At 35.0% G+C, this 22,326-nt stretch overlaps 1 protein-coding gene across 1 annotated transcript; it reads right to left on the bottom strand.

Moving 5' to 3' along the window:
- Positions 1-13,436: 13,436 nt before the first annotated feature.
- On the bottom strand, positions 13,437-14,239 carry LOC110098520. Its single transcript, XM_020825379.2, has one exon. It carries the CDS (start codon positions 14,201-14,203, stop codon positions 13,586-13,588), a length of 618 nt encoding a protein of 205 aa, XP_020681038.1. The 5' UTR covers positions 14,204-14,239; the 3' UTR covers positions 13,437-13,585.
- Positions 14,240-22,326: the final 8,087 nt, after the last annotated feature.

The raw sequence follows: 22,326 nt of genomic DNA, 5'->3' as shown, positions 1-22,326 counted from the left end.
AGAGATAAAAAATGGGCTTGGGTCGAGAGATACCAGATTTAATCCTTATTTGCATGGGATGGTTTGATAAAATCGATGGGGAATTGCAATGGAGGCTGAGGAATTACGATATAGTTGAATGTGGGAAGGGGTGAGGAAGTAGTGTTGAAAGAGGAAGGAATTGATTGTAGGGAATGGCATATGAGTGCTGGGTGAAGATGTGGTCATCGAGATCGAAGGAAGAAGAAGTGGAGAGATGTTAGGGGAGATGGGGGCCATCGTAGTGAGGGTGAAAAATGATTTGTAGGGAAAGGTTTGCTCATAAAAAACCACCCGTCTTGATATGGAGATGGTGGGAGTGGAGATTGAGACATTGGTAGCCTTTGTGAGATGAGTACCCGAGAAATACACATTCTTGGGAGCGAGGAGTGAATTTGTTTGGAGAACATGATCGGAGCCATGGGAAGCATAGACTCCGAAAGTGCACAGATGAGTGTAGGAAGGGATTTTATCGTGGAGTTTTTGATATAGAGTGTGAGGGTTGAGAACTTTGGATGGTAATCAATTAATTAGATAATTTGCTGTGGAGACGGTTTTAGCCCAAAAAGATATGGGAAGGTGTGAGGCATGAAGAAGAGTTCTAGTTAAGTCTAAAAGATGACGATGCTTGTGTTCTGCTAATCCATTTTGTTCGGGAGTGTGCAGACAACTTATTTGATGAGTAATGCCATGCACATGTAGGTACTCAGTGAACGAGGTGCTTGTGAATTTGCTGCCTCCATCATATCAAAAAATGCGAGGATGAGAGGAAAAAATGTTCTTATTTAAGGAGAAGAAGTGTTTAAATTTGGCGAAAGTTTCTTGTTTTGAGTGCATAAGATAGAGCCAGGAGAATCGAGTAAAATCATCTATAAATATTACATAATATTTGTAGCTAGTTAGAGAAGTATTGAGGAACCGGGCCCCAAACATTAGAATGTATAAGGGAAAAAGGTTTAGAGGAAACAATAGCACTTTTGTTGAATGGTAGCTTGTGGCTTTTAGCCACATTACATGAAGTACAAACAAAAGAAGATGTGATACATAAATCTGGTATGTGTTGAGCTAAGTTGGAGAGGAGGCAGTGATGAGGCCTTGCGTGCCAGACAAGAGTAGATGAAGTGCTGGCCTTAAGAGCCGTAGTAAGGGGACGATGCGATATGCTAATCTGATATAGACCATCACGAAGATGACCATGAGGAAGAGGGCGGTGGTCCTGCAAATCCTTAATAATTAATATGTTAGCATCAAAGCAAATAGAGACATGATTATCGGAAGTTAATATGGAAATAGAAATTAGATTTCGGGATAAAGATGGGTCATGAAGGAGTTTATGAAGATATAGCTTACGAGCCGAATCTGGTAAAGGAAGTAAGCCTTGGCCATTGCTCTAAATTGGGAGAGAGCTACCATTTGCATTTGATACAGATTCGGTTCCTTGGTAAGAAGCAGTGTGCTGTAGGTTCGCAAGATCTGGTGTTAGGTGAATCGATGCGCCCGAATCTTGTACCTATTCAGTGGAAGGGGGAGAGGATGACTGAGTGAGTAGGGCACGGGACATGGAAGAGGTGGTTGAAGCGCATTTGAAATTACATCGGTGCCAATAGTTGATGGCAGAGTGCCCTGGTTTTCTTGCAGTTCTGACAGGTGATTCTATTGGAGCTATTGGGAATGGATTGTGAGCTAGACGAGGGAGTGTGGGGAGGACGATTTGATGAGTTCTTGGTTCTTGAATACTGAGAGTTGCCCTGACTGCGAGTTGTGGATGTGTGATTAGTGTAGAATGTTATAGTGCCTGATTGAGCGGTAGAATCTTTTTGTTGTTCGTTCTAGAGGTTGATTTCCTCACTGCACAGGAGAGAGTAGAGAACGTTCAGATCTATCGGGTGGAGGGATGTACAGATGGCAGCTTTGAAGGAATTATAGGTTGATGGAAGGACCTTAAGGATATATAAGATGATATCTTCGGTGTCGAGCTTGGAACCATCCATGACGATGTTGTCGATAAGAATCTTTGATTTGTGTGAGGTATTATTGCATGGGCCGATCACGCATCTGAACATGATGGAGCTCGTTCTTGAGTTGAATAACTCGAGAGAGGTTCGTCGGCTGTAAGCGACGTTCAAGAATCGTCTATATTTCGTGGGCGGTAGAGGCGGAAATGACGTAGGGAAGAATAGATGGAGAAATTGTAGATAGAAGCGCAAAGATGAGGTTATGGTCGATCAGTCGCCAAAGAGCACAGCCAGGAGAAAGAGCATGGGTGGGGTTGGAGGTTTCGCAGGAAAGATGACCGGCAATGTCATTTGCGGTGAAATGTTGGAAAAGTACGTTGAAGCTGTCAGATCGTATAGGTGTCGTTCGTGAGTTGGGTGGGAACAAGGTTCTTGAGATTAAAGGTGCGGAACGACGAATTCAGAGGGGGGTGGAGAGATTGGAGGTGGGCGGGAAGGTTTTCGTCGAATCTTGATCCGCCATTTAGGCACTCTGATACCACGAAGACCTTACTGGCTAGGAGAATGGAAAATAACAGAGAGAAGAGGAAGATGAGTTTATTATTATTATGTATGTAAAGATGTATAGGAGAAAGCTATATATAGACAAATGTACAAGAGTTATAAGTAGGTGAGAGGACACGTAAGGTGCTGACGTGTACAGTGTCCTAACAAATAGTTGAGAGAAGTTTTAATACACATGTGCATAGGGTTGTAAACTAAAGAATAATCAATGAGGTATTTATCATCTTGGCCTTTCTAACATCCTAATTTGGGCATAAAGGGTTTCTGCAAGGAATCCTAGGGTATTTCTAAGGGATGACCTGTCTTTTCCTGCCTCCTGGAAGCTGCCATTGGTGGAGATGGATTTGCATACCTTGAAGATGAATTATTTATGTCTTGGGAGGTGCTGCAACAGCTGCATACCCCATTGAAGGATCTTCAATATAACAACATCATTACCAAATAGAATGAACCCCCAATTAAGCTTCAGGGAAGTCAATAGCAAGAACCCCTAAGAAATAGCCAACAGAAGAACTGTACCATTGGATTAGTTCTTGCAAAATTTTGATTATTTTGGTGTTGCATAATACTAAACCATGATAAGTCAGCTTAAAATTTAGGGATCTTGTTCTTGCAAAAGGTTCAAATTGTTACCAACTATATATTCCTGCTCAAAATCATAAATACCCAAATGTGGTAACTGTATCAAGATTTCCAATTTACATTCATTATTTCTCTTCATTGCACTTCCGCTAATCTATTGAACTTCCGCATACTTTTATACTTTCAGAAGGAGGGAGCATAATAGTTTGTTTGCATGAATAGAATTCTTCCTTTAACAATTGTCTATTTTACTGAATCAAGCTTTGTGTTTGAAGCGGGATCTCAGTTGTGGGAAGAAGTAAGGGTGCTGAGGGCAATAAGGTATTATTCAGCCACGTCTAATGGACGAAGAAGAACCACTTAGCAAAAAGAATATCACTGTCAATTGATGAGTCTTTTAAAGCCATCTTTTTTCCAATATAATAATAGGCTTTCTGTGACAGACATTTTGCTTTTACATTATGTGATATTTGTTTCGTAGAGGCACTCCATTAAACTTTTCACAACATTTCACTCTATTTTGATGGGCAGATTAAGGCTTCGTTTGAGACGGCTTTTTTACAGCTTCTTAAAGCAGCTTTCTAGTAAAATAATAATAATTTTTATACTAAAAAACTGCTTTAAGAAGCAGTAAAAAAGTCGTCCCAAACGAAGCCTAAGTTAAAAAATAGGATATTAGAAAACCTCATAAGAAGTTTGGTGGGTAAAAACTAAGGGAATTGATATTTACACCTCCCTATTGTAGAATTTGCATATAAAAGTATTATTTCAAGATCCACAAATAAAACATCATTTGAAATAATTTATGATTATAACCCAAAAAACTGATTAATCTTACTAATATACCTTCACATTCAGCTTTTGATTCATCATTCACTTTTGCAAAAAAATTTTAAAGCCGTTATACTAATGCTTGACAATAACTATAAGTGATTAATATAAAATATGCTTATGAAAACAATAGAAATAAAACTTTTAAGGAATGCAGTGTTGGAGATCATGTGTTGATGTGAATCCAACCTGAGAGATCCCTCTACAAAATTTAAAAAATTATAACCTAGAGCATGTGGGCTATTTGAGATTATTAAGAAATTTTACACAATGCATATGTTCATGAATATTTAAAAGATACATTTATAAGCACTATTTTTATTATAGAGGAATTGATATTTTATAATGAAGTTAGCAAATCTTAAATATGTAGAATGATTCTTTCGTAGGAGGACAAAATCATCTTTTGTAGGTGCATACCCAACAATACTTCTTTGAGGCAAATCATATTATCGCGAACGAGATGTCAACAAATAAAGATGGAGAACATATGTTTCTTATGAGGTGGAAGGATAAACTACCAACATGGAATACTTGGTTTATTAGAGATGACTTGAAAAAAAAAAAAAAACTAGCTCATAACTTATGCAGGACTACATTAATTTTATCTCTTCTAATAAGAGTTCTTTGTGGCCTAGGGGAATTGATATGGCACAAGATGCTAATAAAAGAAGGATAAGCGGACCAACAACTAGAGTCCAAACCAAGAAGAAAGCTGAAAATAATCAAGGTCCGATGACAAGGTTGTTGCGTCCAGGAGTATTCGCGGCGGTAGAGAAATATAAAGTTTATCGTCTTAGCGTTGTACGAAAATCTGGCACGCAATCAGACAAGAGAGAGGGTCTAGCATTTATGAGACACCAAAATTTTTACGTGGAAACCCCCTAAAAAAAGGGGGAAAAATCACGGGGTATTGTAGTCGATTACAAATGAGGCCCTTCCTTTGAGGAAGGCATGTGTTTGATGTACATTATATGAAGTACATTACATGTTGGGAATACAAAGAGTCATTGTTGACGCATTAGCTTTGGGCATCGGGTAGAAACTTGGCAAAGAGTGAAGGTCCGACGTCTGTTGGTGGCTTAGGAGAACTCTTGCATCATTTGAGCGGAGTTTCGGCGTCAGGAGGGAACTCTGTCGTTAATTGGGAAGAATTTCAGAAATTCATGGAACTTGGGCAAAATTCTAGCGTCCCGTGGAAGTCGGGCAGAATTCCGGCATTCTCCTGAATATCCGGTAGAATCCCGGCGTGTTCGGGCCGCGGGAAGAACTCCGGCTAATATTGGATCCTTCGATCGTGCACCGTTTGTTGGACATTTGAAGACCTTAGTGATGTCAGAATTTAGTGATCTTGGGTTCGTTGGATTTGTCTCGTCGAGCCGCTCGATTCGACTATAAGCTCGTCAAAATTGGAAACCGTTTGGAAACTCAAATTGTGGTACGAACTTTCCAATACCGCTTCGGGTGCTTGATTTGGGCTCATTTGGGCTCAGATTGAGTTGAATTTGGTGTCGTTGGGTTTGTATTTGAGGTGCTCAGTTTGACTATAAGCTCACTAAAATCGGAAAAGGAGATTGTAATGACCATGGTCGATGGTTAAGTGGAGATCAGAAAGACCTTTGTCGAGTGGAAGTCCACCAATAGCTGGAAGCTGGGTGGAAATCCAACGTTAGTTGGTGGCCAGGCGGAATTCCATCATCAGTTGGTTGCCAGGCAGAATTCCGACATCGATCAGTGGCTGGGTAGAATTCCGGCATCAGTTGGTGGCCGGGCAAAAATTTGACGTACATTGGTGGTCGGGCTGAAGTCTGGTGGAAGTCAGTGTTCGGGCTGATTTCCGGCGGTGGTCGAGGAAGAGTCTGGTGGCAAGAGAACTCTTCCTTCTCTTCTTTTCTTTCCTTCCTCCCCCTTCCATGGGGAATGAGAGATCTATTTGTAGTTTTTTTAGAGTGGCATGACAAGCAAATAGGAGAGAGATCAAGGGTAATTTGGGAGTGGTTTGAATGGATGTCCGATGTGGATTCCCTCAATCATGGACCTTTTATTTGGTATTTGAATGTCTTGATGATATAAGAATTTTGATGATCTTGAGCTTGTTGGATTCGTCTAATCGAGCGGCTCGATTCGACTATAAGCATGTCACATTTGGAAACCGTTTGGTCATTCAAATTATGGGTTGAACCTTCCAAATGTGCTTCGGGTCTTCGATTTAGACCCATTTGGGCTCAGATTGAGTCGGATTTGGTGTCGTTGGGTTCGTATTTCTGAGACGTTTAGTTCGCCTATAAGTTTGTTGAAATCGGAGTTCAGATGGTCTTGGATTTAATTTCTGAAGTTTCCAACTTGATTTTTTCTTCGAGATTCATGCCCGATCAAGACAATTTTTTATGATATATCAAGTATTAAATAAGGTCACATTTATTCTAGCAAGGTTGCAAATGTTAACCTATTAAGTTCCTAGTACATGGTCATGAAGCTAGTGAGAAGTTGCACTTTAAGTGAAGTTGATGAATAGCTTTACCAATTGTCTGCTAAAAACTACCTAATTGATTATGCATTTTGAGATATCACAACAATTTGGGCCAAGTGTGGATTTGGATAAGCCCGGCCCATGACTTACATGAGTTTTTAGTGGGTTTGGGTACAGCAAAATGGTAAGGTTGGATTATGTATGAGAAATTTTATATCCGATCCTTCAAGTGTGTGGGAGAGTAGAACTGTATTCAAGATAACCTAAGAAGGATTATTTTTTCAAATTTATTTATCTTGGCATTAATATGCTAAATCTATTAAGTTATTATATTGAAAATATAAAATATAGAAAAAAGGATGAAAAAGGTCCCTCATTGCTTTGTGAGGGACCAAAATGTTGGAATTAATAATGTTAAATCTAAAGGTATTTTGATCAATTTTTAATTAAAATTTATTAAATATAATTTTTAAGTAATTATAAACTTTCTAAACAATTTTATTAAATATTTCTTTAATAAAGTAATAATAATAATAATAATAATAATATTGATTTTAATTTTAATAATTTTAATCATATTTTATAAATATGATTGGTAAAAATATGTGACTAAGTTGAAAATGACATCTATTTGTATTTGATTTCTCTAAATCAATAAATATCATATTTTATAAAATGTGAAGAAAAAATTTGAAATTAAAACTATTTTTTAATTATTTAAGAAATGTTTATTTTTTTAATTATAATTACTTAAAAATTATGCCAAAAAGCCCCTAGTTGCTACTGTCTCATTTTCTACAATATTCCAATTGCAACAGTGTTATGCATTTCATGTTTTTTTTTATTACCTGAATTTGTTGTCGCTAAAATTGAGAAACTAAACTTCTCCACGCTACTATTGTCAAACTCCCCTAGTTTTGCTCTAAATTTAGAAACTCCAATAAAACCACATACAAGAAAACAAGATTTTCACAAATCCCTCAAAATTGATAGCCTGATTCTCGAGTTATTCCCTTCCCATAAATGGCCCAAAATCAAATCTCAATTTAGGCTTTATAATAATGAGGATATTGCATCACATATTAAGAGATTTTTAAATTAGGAAACAAATTATCTCCATATCACTTGGATATCTCTCCCTTCTAAAAGCTCCCAATGTATTAGCTTAGTGGTTAGTAATCAAATACCTCTCTATACAACACTCCAAAGAATGTCTTTAAACTCTTAGAGCCTCAAAGGGCCAATCATTGCTAATTAATTTTACCTTATTTGTCAAACACTTAATGCAAGATCTCATAAGCGCACTTGTTGCACACGAAGATGAATCCATCAATATTGAATGCATTGTTGCTGCTAAATTTTTGCAACCCTATATTGGTTCTCTATTCAATCTCATTGTTGCACGTACACGACGTAGCACTAAGGTAGATAATGCAACACAAATTTGGTATGCTTGGTCATCTCAAACAACCTCCTCCTTGTGCCTATTTTTATTCTATAAGCTAACACTGGTTTGCTTCACAAAATCATGATGCTTCACCAAAATTATTAAGCTCAACATATCATCACTCAATGTTGCACTATGTAACACGAATTCCATCAACTCTATTTTTCTTCAAGACAATCGAAACACTCTTACAGACCTTAAGAGCACGAAAATCTTCAAAGAATCTACATTCTGTAGCACTGCGGGCACTTAAGGATGTTAAATTATTTCTCATAATTGATCCATATTCTACTCCATTCAACAAGACAAGCACACCATCATATGCCATTAACTTCACAATGCCAGAACCTCCAATCTTGCACATAGCTTTGTTTACTATATAGAAGAAGCTATCGGAACTTGGCTCATATGTGAAAATTATCTCCAAATTATAACACATGTGACTAGAATAAGTCTGGAATTCAGTTTTCCTTGCACCTATCTCCATCAATCACCAGAAGAGAATTAATAGAATCAGACCAATCTGCAATTGAACTTGTATATGTAAACTTATACTTATATTTGTCATTCTTTTCTTTTCTTTGAGGCTAAGGTGTTTAATAAAAAGAAATTCACGGAAGCATCCCTTTGAAAAAAATGTTGGATGCAAGAACTATAATTGGAAAGGTCATTATAAGTTAAGCTTCCCATGTCATTTTCCAGGGATCGAAGCTTCACACATCCTCATTGGAAAGCTCATTAAAATTTTAAAAGGTGAAATCGGGAATCGAAGCGTTTTTTCTAAGTGAGGCGAGGCATAAGCCTCGAGGCGGATCGAGGCGTAAGCCTCAAAATGATTAAAATAAATTAATTTAAAATTATAAATAATGACAAAAAATAATAAAATATTACGTCAACTATGAAAATAAATATTAACATTAAAATTATAAATACACAAACTATAAACATACCAGGTCGTGTTTTGTAGCATGCTTGTGCTGCTCTAAATCAAAACATTCCCTTCTTCAAATGAAAATCATTAAGTTGATCATTCACTTTGAGGTAGTCTTCTTCAGAAATGAGTCTGTCCATATATGCATACAAACCAATTTTCACCTCTTTGTCAACATGAAAATCCTTATCACAATGAAATTGGGAGTTTAAATAGTACTCAACAACATGTAAGTGTTGGTGTAATTGTCGATCCCACTTTTCATCTATAATACCACATATTTCTTTGTAGGCACTTTCTTGACCTCCCAATTCTTTTGCAATGTCTTCTTTAGCTCTATCCATTGCTTCCAGTACTAGAACCTTCATGCTGTGATCCATAGTAACAAGAGTTTCCTATCATCTCTTCCATATTTCTTTGTGTGACCTCCTTTGTGGTGGCAAACTTCTTTAAATAATCTGTACATTCCTTTTTCACCTCAATAGGTACTTTTGTATATGGTCCCACATTGACATGAGTGCAGGCTAGATGATTCTTCAACCTCTTGAAGCCACCAGTTATGTGTTTCTCACAGAAATTACATTTCATGTAAACATATCCCTTATTTGCACCTTCGCCTGACACTTCAACTTGAGTTTCATATTTCCATGTAGGATCTTTCCTTCTTGTGCCAGTAGTTATGCTAATAATTTATAGAAATATTAAATAATCAACATAAAAAATCAACAATAGGACAACATGAATACAATAATATACAGGTCAGTCGGGGGTCCAAGGGGGCGTTGCCCCCTGGCGGAACAAAATTTTATTGTTAGAGTAATTTTGAAATTCTGCTTGTTTTTAAAGTTCGTAAATTATTTGTATGGAAAGATATCGAGCGGTACCGAGCATGTACCTAACAGTACTGAGCATGTATCGGTCGGTACCGAGCGATACTGGCTCGATACCGAGCATGTACCTAGTGGTACCGAGCATGTACCGCTCAGCACCGAGCATATACTTGCTCGGTACTGGCTCGGTAACGAGCATGTACCGCTCAGTACCGAGCATATACTTGCTCGGTACCGACCAGTACCTAGCGATATCTAGCAGTATCAAGCATATACTGAGCGGACGAATGAAAGGAAGTCGAATCAGGAGTTATTCAAGCTTTCGTTACTGCACGTCAAAGTCAAGGCCCACAACACCGCTCACCTGGTCTTCCAACCTAATCAAAGCCTGAACGTTTCCTGCACTCACAACTTCTACTTCGTTTCCTACTTTCAAAACCGTTATTGATTTCTGCTTCATTTCCTGCGTCGTCTCCTTCCGACTTCGTCTCCTACACTCACGGCTTCGTCTCCTTCTCCCACGGCTTCGTCTCTTTCCCTCACGGCTTCGCCTCCAGTTCTCCTTTCAATTCTCACAGGAAGCCCTAATCCTATACGCGAACACAAATCGGCTGCATCGTATTTACATATATACCGAAGAAAAAATTTTGATGTAGTGCCTCATACTGCCTCGAGGCATTACGCTCTGATGTGTACGCCTCGTGCGAAAAAATCATAAGCTTCGCTGGATGGTTCAAGGCGTAAGCCCCGATACGCATGACTTCCGCCTCGACTTGAGGCGCGACTCAATGCGGACGCCTCGTCTGCTTTTTTAATGGTTGTCGCACTTCATATTGTCTATCTTGAATACTCTCAAATTGTGTTGGGGCTGTTAGCAATTAGTATTTAGTTTCAATCTCTGTAATTTGAAAATATAGTTGTATACATGGATACATCTGATAATTCTTATTGATTAAGGCATCATTCTGGACGGCTTTCTTATCACTTATTAAACCAGCTTTCTATTATAAAAAATAATTTTTTTGTATTAGAAAGCTGCTTTAAGAAGCAATAAGAAAACTGTCCTAACCGAAGCCTAAGAATGAAGTAGCAATTTAATAAATTGGCTTTCATTGCTTTTATTGATGCCAACAGCCAACCTAATCTCTTCTCACGTGCATTGAATTGCAATGGACAGGGCAGATCCGACAAAGAAAAGAAGGGTTGAACGATCTCGCAAGTATGTGTGCCAAAACTTGTATACAAGATTTGTCTTATATTTTTTATGTAGGTACAATGAATGGAGTTAAACAACATAATTGGAGTGCATTATGCTTTCTGATTCTCTTATCAAATGTATGGCTAAACAAGATGCAAATATAGTAAAAAAAGAGGTAGCTCTGACTTGAAAATTCTTTCACCAACCATTTTATTTACTTTAATCATGAAAAGGGGATGCCTTGACCTTTCAAGTTTGTTGGCTTAAGATGTGGAATGAACTGTATTTTTTAATTGTTGTGAAGTTTCTACTCTAGGCAATGCCCCATTGTATTTTTTGGTTAAGCAGTATTTAGTGTGCCTTAAGGAGTTATTTGGTAATACTGAGCTGCAGGCAGGACAATTTCCCTAGATTGTTCTTTGACAAGCTAAAAACTACCACAGTGTAACAATAATTTATTGTTCAGTTCCATAGTTGAAGTTGTATCTGATGGGATGAATGATCCTTTTCTTGGATGTCTTAACTTCTACCTCCTTTTTGAACTGTAAAGTTTGTTGTTCGTTCCTATCTTTTTACTTGTACGTGAAATGTCTTGTTATTCTGTAACATTGCCATCTTTGTACTTAAATGATTGTAAGTTCTAGGTTTCCTTCTTTGGTAATTGCATTCTTCCTTAGTTGCAGAATGTAAAATACTGCTATTTCTCTTGATGTTTTAGGATGGCCAAGGCGAAGGAACGGAATTATGCACCATCGGTACCTTCAAATATGCATGCGGTTCTGAAGCAATTTGATACTCTAGAGAAGGAAGTGCGGTCTCTCAAATTAAATATTTCTTTCATGAACAGGTAATAGCATTTGTTGTACATGTACTTAAATTGATCATCATTCACCACATCGCAGACAGGAACATGTCTTTGTGTACTACCCTTTGTACTCAATTTATCTTAGGCTTCATTTGGGACGGCTTTATTAATGCTTCTTAAAGTGGCCTTCTAGTTAAAAATTTAAATTTTTGTACTGGAAAGCAACTTTAAGAAGTAGGGAAGGAAGCAATCCCAAACGAAGCCTTAGCATCTTACTCCAGTCATTAAACAAAAACAATTCCGCAATTTTGACCGACCACACACTTGTTTTGTAACTCATTCTTTCTATAAATTAATACAAGACTTTGACTGTATTTCCTCTATATAGTAATAGAAGGCTTCTAATCATGAGGACATGGACTCTATCCATACTCCTCACATTGTTGCTCATTTCTTGAAAAAAATGGGATTGCATTTTATTTGACTCTTGTATTAAAGATTTAGGCTTCGTTTGGTGCTGCTTTCTACTTCTTAAAACATTTTTTTAATACAAAAATTATAATTCATTTAATTTTTTACTAAAAAATTATTTTAAAAATCAATAAGAAAACCTTCCCAAACAAAACCTTATTCCCTTATTCACTTTGGTTCCTTTCTATAATTTCTAGCTGACTTTTTCTTTCTATATTTTCTAACCAACCTGTTGCCTACTTTACAAAATTTTTGAGAATGATTTATATAATTTAAATAAAAATGTGATGGCAAGTGCTTGCTACTTGCAAATTAATTCGTTGAGCACTAATCAACAAATTCTTGACCAAATGGCAGGAAGGATTCTGAACAAACCAAACAAATAGAAACAAAACGATGAATTGGTGAATGAAAAGGAGCGAGTCTCAGAAGAAATTGAGCGTATCATCTCTGATTCTGACAAGATGTGAGATAATGTTCATCTTGCACAGAACACTATTCAGCCCTCATCATTTGACTGGTTACATGGCAATTGTGGACACTACATTCTATGATTAAAAAATTTTCTTTGCTCGATGATCTCATGATATGGATCGTCTCAATATGATAATGGTTGAAACAATCACTAATATAGGTTAAATGCATCCAACAAATGCACAAGAAATACAAAATAGCTGCTAAAGGTGAATGGCAATAGTGAATTTGCATTTGCTACTGAGCAAGGTCTTCTCAGTGACCACATAACTAGTTTATTTCCATTTATGCAAAAAATATATCATGTTTAAGGGTAGACTCAATTTATGAGATTCTGGATATTACAAGCTTTGGAAATAAGTTATGACTAGTAAAGTTACCATTACTATCTATAGAAAATATGCTCATGATTCAAATAAGTCATTTTTTATGAAACAATAGAGATGCTTGATTAGAAGATCTGGGATCAATTCAATTGCATAAGAGTTTGCTCCAAACCCTAATTAGGAAATAAATGTCTGATTATAAGATCTGTGATCAATTCAATTGCCTAAAGATTTGCTCAAAACCCTAATTAAGATTTAATTCACGAATTAACCTCCCTTAAATTCTTGTCGGGCTAAAGAAGATTGAAATTCAATTTCACATGTGAAACGAAAATATAGAGGGTTTTGAATGTTTCACTTTAACCTTTGCATTTCTAAATTTTTGCTTCTTTATTTTTTACACAATTTGTAGTGAGTGAAATCTCCAAATCGCTATCAATTTTTGAATTGATCCAAAATATAAAGCGTGCAAAATATGTTTTGAAAGAGAAGAAACAGAGAATTTCATAATATTATATTAGAATTTCCAGATGTAATACAATTACAAGAAAAAAAAAAAAAGAACGCATCTCCAGCCCAAAAGACTGGAGGATTAATCTGCAAACAGCAACTTCGCTAATAGCAACTGCTCTTAAAAATCATCTGATTAAACAATTGAGACATAAAAGAGAAAAGAAACGAACTCAGGCCATCAACCTCCTCGGCGAAATACGACGAACAGCAGTGCTGGTAGCACTACTACCGGCGTTTCCCTTCTTCCCAACTGGCGACCTCCGGCTACGGGTACGAGAGGAAACACCAACCACAGCCTCCTCATTCCCCTTGTTTGGAGAAACGCTATCTATCGCATCTTTTCCTACACTCCTTCGGCCCTTCTCCTCGGTGGCAACCATCTCAAATTCGTCAATCAACTTCCTCGCCCTTTTCTTCTTAGGCGGCGGTGTTGGCGTGACAGGAGCGATCTCTTCTGAAGACTCGGAGGGCTCCGAATCGAGTGTTTTAAGTGAGGCTGGCTTCACGCCGGAGCTCCTGATCTTAGCCGCCTCCTTCTTCATTCTATGAGAACGATCTTGCTGCACTCTGAGCTTCTTGACGGATCCCTCTATGCGGCCTTGGAGGCGATGGCGCTGGAAGCTGAGCCCTCCCATGGACCAGTGCGCTTCGTTGGCCCAGGAAAGGAGAGGATCCAAGACAGGAGCCGGAGGATCCACGCGCTCGTCGTTGAGCTTGCCGTCGGCGAAGAAACGCGGTCGTGGGAGACTGCTCCCATAGAACCTCCCGGGCCCCAAAGCTACGACCATTTCGACCGGATGGTGATTCGAAAAGCAAGAGAACGAAAGAGAATCAAAAGAGAGGTTTGGATCTTGCGATCGGAGTTATGTGGGATTTATGCAGAAGATTGGAGATTTGGCGGGAAAAGATTTGGCGCCAGGGTTTTGGCGGTAAACGGGTACAAAATTGAAGTAATTGGCGCGGGCTGAGGATGGGTTATATTCCCGCCCTTTCTTTACTGAGTATTACTTCCGTGATATAGCTTAAAAATTAATAATAAAATATTTAAATTTATAAGAAGAGGTGGACCACCTCCTATTGCCAAATTTGATTATTAATTATTATATGCTTAATGCTTCTTCAAACGAAACAATGGGAGCGTTGGGAATTAAAATCAAGATTAAAGATCACCAAATTAAACTTAGCTAATAGTATAAGAGATGAGATGGAAACTAAGACGTCGTTTGGGATGGCTTCTTTATTGCTTCTTAATATTGAATTTTAGTAAACATTTTGTACTAAAGCTTTGTTTTAAAAATCAATAAAAATGCCGTCACAAACGAAACCTAAGTTTTGATTAGTCTTTTGTTGAATTGATATGAAAAAGATTTAGTCAAAATTTTTTTGAGAGAGAAACGTGAGTAGAATAAAGTCACATAGAGAGACAATTTTGGGATAGAGGGGATTATGAAAGAAAATTTAATATGATAAAATTATGGTTAAATTAATATTGCACGATAATTCGCATGACAAGAGAGAGCTATATATAGGTGTGAATTAAGATCATTGTAACATAATTGGTTACTTATTGTGATTATATAGAAAGGACAGAAATTAAACTCAATGTGGTCAACTCTGTTGATAGTGAGCCTAGCTTGTAATTTGTTGTTAATTAAGAACTTTGAACAAGTTTTGAATTTAGGTTGAGCATTCTTGGTGAGTTCTTTTAGTGAGAATCCTAGTTGGTTGGTAGGTAGCTAAGTTCCTTAAAAGACCAACCTCAATGATTGGTAAACTTTGTTAGTCACTCAGACAAGTTTGTTAACTCAATATTCGGAGTTGAGTAAGAGTTGATTCTTAGACAACTCAATAAGATTCAATTTTGGGCAACTCAAGGCCTTTTTGTGAGTTTAGACTTTACAATTTTCAAGTTATAGATGGTTTAAGGCTTCGTTTGGGACAGCTTTTTTACTGCTTTCTAAAACGGAGTTTTAGTACAAAATTTTTTATTATTGTACTAAAACTCCGTTTTAGAAAGCAATAAAAATACCGTCCCAAACGAAACCTAAGTTAATTCAAAATCAACGACTTATTGAAATGATTAAAGTTCACACAATGACATGATTTACTTAACCAAGTTAATATAGATGTACATCAATTTACCAATTTTCTTACCTATCTAAGAAGCCAAGAAGGATAACATAATGGAAGTTCTAATTATGCCTAGGCTATGCAAATTTAATTTAGAGAATTGGCTCTATATAATATATAGATCTTTTACACATGGTTGATGCATCCACATCAATGTCTACAAATGTGTGGTTCATTATTCAGTTTTAAGATCTTCTATTTGCTCTTCATTCATCATTCTTGATCTTAATTTCTTACGGGATCTTATTCTTTATAATGATGAAGATGTTTAAACACTTTTCAAGCTCTATATTCATTGAGCTTATGAGAAAATGCATGAAGGCTATCAAGTAAGGGCTTCCTTTCTAATGTGACTCTGCATTAACATAAATTTCTCCAATGAAGAAGTTGAAAACCAAACATAATGAAAAGGGTTAGGATGAGTTGGGTTATTAACCTTGCTATTTTACTACTAAGGAAGACTTTGGACTAAGGATGTGAATGTCTAGAATGCTTCTAGTTATGTAGAAGTTGTCACTAATTGATTGAGCACTTTGATGCATGTCTTTAAAGGTGGCTTGGAAGGTATTCCATCGACAAAGTTTAGAGTTGAAATTCCTTATGATGTAGGGATTATTGGAGGCTTTCTAGAGTCCTCTTTCAAATAAAGATAAATAAATTCCTTTTGGCTTTTGAGTTTGACGATCATCGAAGTAAGGTCATGGCCTATCAGATGATCTCTAATATCCTCAAGCAAACTATTAACTTCTTTTTTGACCTTTTGAGGATTGGTGGATTAGATCACCGTCTGTAGGCACCCAAAATGAGTATTTTATTGATGAAGACATGGCATGATAATAACTCTGCCTACATTTTAAAGGAGCTAGTCGATTAGCTTATCATCATTTTTAAGGCATTCCACATTAATGATGTGATTATACCACATGGTAGAGGATAAATTAATATATCAATTGGTTTCCTCTAGCAAGGATCCCTCATAAATAACCTAAATATAAGGCCAATACTTAAATATGTAATGTAAATCAACTTTTCCTTATTCAAGGAGAATCGAGTGAAAAAATCCTAGATTTATTAAACAATTTTGTGCATATTAGGGAATTAAAACTAACACTTTTGTATGACTAAGTGTTGAACAACCAAGAGAGAAGAATTACCAGATAATCATCATCTATTGAGGTCATGGAGCTTTGGTCAAACCTTGCTCTATTACGAGAGAAAAACAAGGGCTATCAAAATTGGGTCATAGGTTGGGTTCGGGTCCAACCCGGAACTGACCTGACACTATTCGACCAAACCCGACTTGTTTTTCAAACGGGTCGATTTTTTGGACCCTAACCCGACATGCTCTAGGTAAGTTTTATTAAAATTTTTTATTTAATTCAATTTATTTAAACCTAAATCAAATTAAGTTAAGATCTACTTCAATCAATTTAAAATAAATCAAGCTTAATTGAATTTGGGCAATATGGTTTATTATTTGTTTGAAATATCATTTACTTATTTCATAACAATCTTTTAAAACCCTCATAAATTAATTTAAAAACGGATCAAATCGAGTTTCTTTTGAGTTTTCGGGTTAACCCGAACTGATTTTACAAACGGGTTGAAATCCCTAACTCGAACCCAAAAATTTTGGGTCGGGTTCGGAACGGATTTTTTTGTCGTGTCAAATATTGACACCCCTAAGAAAAACAAAGTAAAAATGACCTTGTATAAGACGGATTTAGATAAAGAGATGGGGTTCTTTAAATCCTTACTAGGGACAAGATGGGCTCACTTATATAAATTTATGAGTGATCCTCTATCTAGGTTGCACCTGAGATATACAAAATGACTAAGTCAAATGAAGGAATGAGGTATTATAGTGAACCTTACCTATAAATGAGCTAGGACATGAAAATTACTCAAATTAATGCAAACCACTAGCAGCCTTCACCTATTCCTCATGTGAATTGTTCGACACCACCTTTATACTAATTAAAACACAAATTATGTAATTATCTCACCTCCAACTGCCTCTATTTATGATATAAGAGCTTGAGAGATGGGGCATCACTTGCACTTTGCTTGTAGTTGCCAAACATCTTTCTCATTGTGATTGATAAGAAGACGACAACATATAACTTCCTTCCTCATACCATGCACTTTTCACCTCATCTTTTTTCTTTGACTAGAAGACAACCTCAAGCCTTACTCATCTCCTTTATCTTCCTCCCTGTCTTCCTTATCTACTATGTTTTCTCCTATTTAAATGTTTAAAGCATATATTTAACTAATTGATAGTCCTTTTAATATCATCATTTAACTAATTGTTTTTTAACTTTTTATTTAGGTTAGTTGAGATTGCATTTATATTTTGGTATTTGGTGTTTTTAATCCTTTTAACCTTGGATTTATGCTTTATTTAGTTTATTTTAAGGTTGAATTACATGGTTAAATTCAAAGGTTTGGGGGATCTATTACATTATAACTTTGCATTCTACTTGATCTTTAGGGTAGCATAGGTTAATCATATCAAATTCTAGTAGTTCTAATGCCTTTATTGCATGTATAAATAATTGTGAGTTGTATAGGGCCTTGGAGTTCAGTTTCACTTAATAATGTTGGTTAGATCTCAAATAAATATTAAGTTTCAGACTGTTAATTTATTGAAGGATAAATATATCTTTTTTTATTAACTATGTTATCCTTAATAATTGTACTAAATTTCAAGATATTTATTGATTGTTAGTCCTACCCTCATTATTCAATTATTTATTATATATATGATCATAATTATCTTTTAATATTCATAATGAAATAGCAAGTTGCATAAATAGTTTTGTGTTGAATTATTTTTGTGCAAATTTGTATATATTTAATTAATTTATGTAGTAGCATTATCTAATTTTCATGTATATTATCACAATTAATTTATGTAGTAGCATTATCTAATTTTCATGTAAATCATGTTTTGTTATGAAACCAACACTAGTCATATCAATATAAAATATATATATATATATTGGAATGATAACTCAGTCATATTTAGATATGTATGATTATAATTTATATAGTTGCATATATATAATAGTGTTAGAATATAAATGCATTGTTTGCAATTTATCATATAAATGATTATTAATATCAACATACTAAAAATCACATTACACTCCTATTATATATGAATATTGTGTTTTTTCATTATTGAATATGCATGCCCTAATACTTTGTTTTTTATGCACTGATAAATAGGAGTTGCTTGTTGGGTTTGACGCATTAAATTAACTTATTGTAAATTTCTTTTATAATAGGGTCGCTTGGTGTATCATCACTATAGGAATAGACTATTTAATAATATGATTTCATTTGATATTTTTATGTTTATGTAGTAGTCCTATTTATATTTGTGTTGAATTTGGAAAATTTTATTTAGGAAATTATTTTTTCTAGTTTCTTTTCTATTAGTCATTATTTTTTACTTTGTTATACTTTTATTATAGACTATATTTATGAAATATAATATTAACCTATTTCATTTGTTTACTCTTACTATTTATAATTACTTGGACATAAACTTTCTCAAGCGAGTGTGAAATAGGTTTTAAGTGAAATTAGATCTTAATAATTAATCCAAAATTTGAGGTCAATCCTTCATCACGTTCTATACTGCCAATTTGTAAAGCCTTTTGAACCTAGGGTGTGATATAGTGGCATCAGAGCCATCAATTTTATGTTCAATATGCTTTATGTTTTTGGACTTATTAATGGGATATTCCATCATGTTATTCTTAATATTATTATTTATCTAATGTATATAATAGTTTCTTTTTTATTTGCATTGGTTTTTTTTTATGTAGAATGGCACTAAGAAGAAAAGGTGTTGCCACTTAAACAACTAATGGCTTGAAAGATATGAATTTATACTTGTTGAGATTAGATTTATTGGTCAAATATCGCAACACCTTTTATCTTCTTCTCAAATCATCTACATGAGAAAACACAATCATATCATCATCCTTTCCTCCTTTCCACAATGATATATGAAAGTGTGTGCAATCTAATTGAAGCATAATAATGTTAATATATTATTCAAGTATAACTACACAAATTTATATTCAATTAAACTAATTCTACATATTAGCTATTTATAGTCTTATAATGATAGTGAATGAAAATGATTATAAGATAAATTATTTGAATTGTTAATTGTATATGAACTTATAAAGATATTCTTACAAACACCAAGACACAAGTGACCAAGATAAAATATGATTGTAATATAAAGATAACTAAGCATAAGAAGAGAGAGAGAAAGAGAGAGAGAGAGAGAGAGAGAGAGAGAGAGAGAGAGAGAGAGAGAGAGAGAGAGAGAGAGAGAGAGAGAGAGAGAGAGAGAGAGAGAGAGAGTAATTATATTAGTTAAATATAAAATTTGTTTTTTATAAAAGAATTTATAGATAATGTTTACTAATTATAATTTTTAAATATTAAAGAGAGTACATGAATTGCTATAAAAAGTATATTAAAGCCCCATTGGATTTAGTTTTTTATTTTTGATATGTCACCGGAAAATCTATCTAATCAAGTAAAATATATCTAATCTAGTATGAATCTTGATGAAATATTTGAATTGAAAACTTATTGAATTAAATTCAAGACCATCCAAGCTCTCATTTTGGCAAACATAAATTCAAACAAAATATTTAAATAAGAAGAACCCAATAACATCAAATGTATTCGATCCAAATCCAAATGAGCCGCAATCAAGATCTTGAAGAATAATTAGAACTTTTGCGACATTAATTGAAGGACATGATACTCATTTGATCTTGTGTGTTATTAGTCAAATCAGGCATTTTGAAGAGTGGAATCCAAGTTTAAAGTCACTTAATTTTGAGGTCACTTAGATTTTTAAATATTGAAAGAATAGTCTATGATTAAAGGAATCAACATGGGTTTGATGATACAATATTTTGAAATTTTTGCTAGCAAAATGCCACTCAAGAAAATTATATTTGGCAACATTCTTCACATGAAACGAAGGAGGACCTTAAGTTAAATTTAGAGAGCTTAGAGCTCCACCCAATGTTTGACGATGCCGATCACCATTAGTAACCACAATCACCTGACCACTAATGCCTTACTATCATTGCTCACCCATCATCACTCACGTGACTATTATGGTTAAACTCTCTCTCACTTGACTACAATCTCTTGACCATCATCATCCAAATATAGTCTCTTACCTATTATCACTTGATTATTATCACTTGTTACACTGATGATCATAGATTTATCATCTATCATCATAGATAATGATAGCATGCATATGCCATCACTTATGAAGCCGATGCACACCATCACTTATTAGGTCAATGCACATCATTAATACATGCCATCACTAATAAAGTTAATACACATCGTTGACACCAAGGATGATGCCTACCAACTTTATCACCTATCATCACACATATTGTTGTTGCACACCGTCACCAATAAAGTTAATGCATGCTATTAATTCTAACTATGATTCGTGGCATTAATAGTAAGACTATATTAGTATTTAGTCTTCTCTTCTTAAAGGAGAATAATTAAACATAATATAAATGGTCACCTAAAGATAACTTCAATGCCTCAAGTCTCTTCAAATTTCCACCATAATCCATCTTCAATTATTCACACATATTATGTTATATCAATACTTTCCTAAATTAAGGAGAAGAGCATGATTTATAACCTATGTCACATAATAGTAGATCATTTCAACTAGGTCTGGCCCTATAGTTTTTTCATTTTTTTTTTCAATTTTTTGAAAAAAATGTTAGTGTCTTTTATAATCTTATTTTACCTATGTATTATATCTTACTATAAAGCAAAGATGTTAATTTTACTCTCATTCTACTACTATGAATATTCTAGCTTGCAACAATTTGGTGCCACATGCCAGAAACAATTTAGTATTCTACAACCCCTCATCTAATTGTTGATAAGCTTAGTGCTCATTATAATGGAGTTTCCCACTCTAGAATTTACCAATTTGGAAATTAATCTCTCAATCAAGGGCAACATAATCCAATTAGTGGAATTCACCCAATCTCACTTTGGAGGATCGTCTTTGTAATATGGAGGAATAATAAACTCAAATTCTGTAGTTCTCACAAGAATTAACTCGATAAATAATTTAATCACGACATTGAAGTTTGCCACTCTCGTAATTAGCAAGATGTCAAGGTTGAATGCCTCCTCCCTTTTATATTGAAGTTCCTCAGCCATAATAAAATCTAAATATTCATGATACTGCTAGTTTAAACTATCCTTTACATGATGTTTGATCGACTCAAAATCCCCCAATAGTCGTAACATAAATTATGCAAACTAAGTATAATGAAATCATTGATATTGTCATACAAAAGAATTTTGACACATTGTCCAATGATTCCCTTTGAGAGAAAAAAATTAACACACTATTCATTATAATGTTCAACATTCTTCATCTTTAATAGAGGCAAGTCTCCAACAAAATATATTAGTATGATTTAAGTTATTCATTATTGATCCCTATGAATGGACTTCTGATTCCTATGAGCATGTCAACTACTATATAACCATCAGACACATTTAATAGGCCTTCAATACACTCAATTGACAAGTTTTTTCTACCATTCTAAAGGGTTAATTCTATATTTGTTTCTGCTTTCTTTCTAACAGAACTATCAACAATTTTGTTAATCATATTGAGCTTTTTAATGAATAGTTTATTATAAATCGAAGGATTATCAATGATGTTAGTTTTACAAGT

The sequence above is a fragment of the Dendrobium catenatum genome, unplaced genomic scaffold (assembly GCF_001605985.2).
Source record: "Dendrobium catenatum unplaced genomic scaffold, ASM160598v2 fragScaff_scaffold_1329, whole genome shotgun sequence".
Lineage (NCBI taxonomy): Eukaryota > Viridiplantae > Streptophyta > Magnoliopsida > Asparagales > Orchidaceae > Dendrobium > Dendrobium catenatum.
The sequence above is the reverse complement of the archived record's forward strand: the minus strand, read 5'-3'. Positions and strand labels throughout refer to the sequence as shown.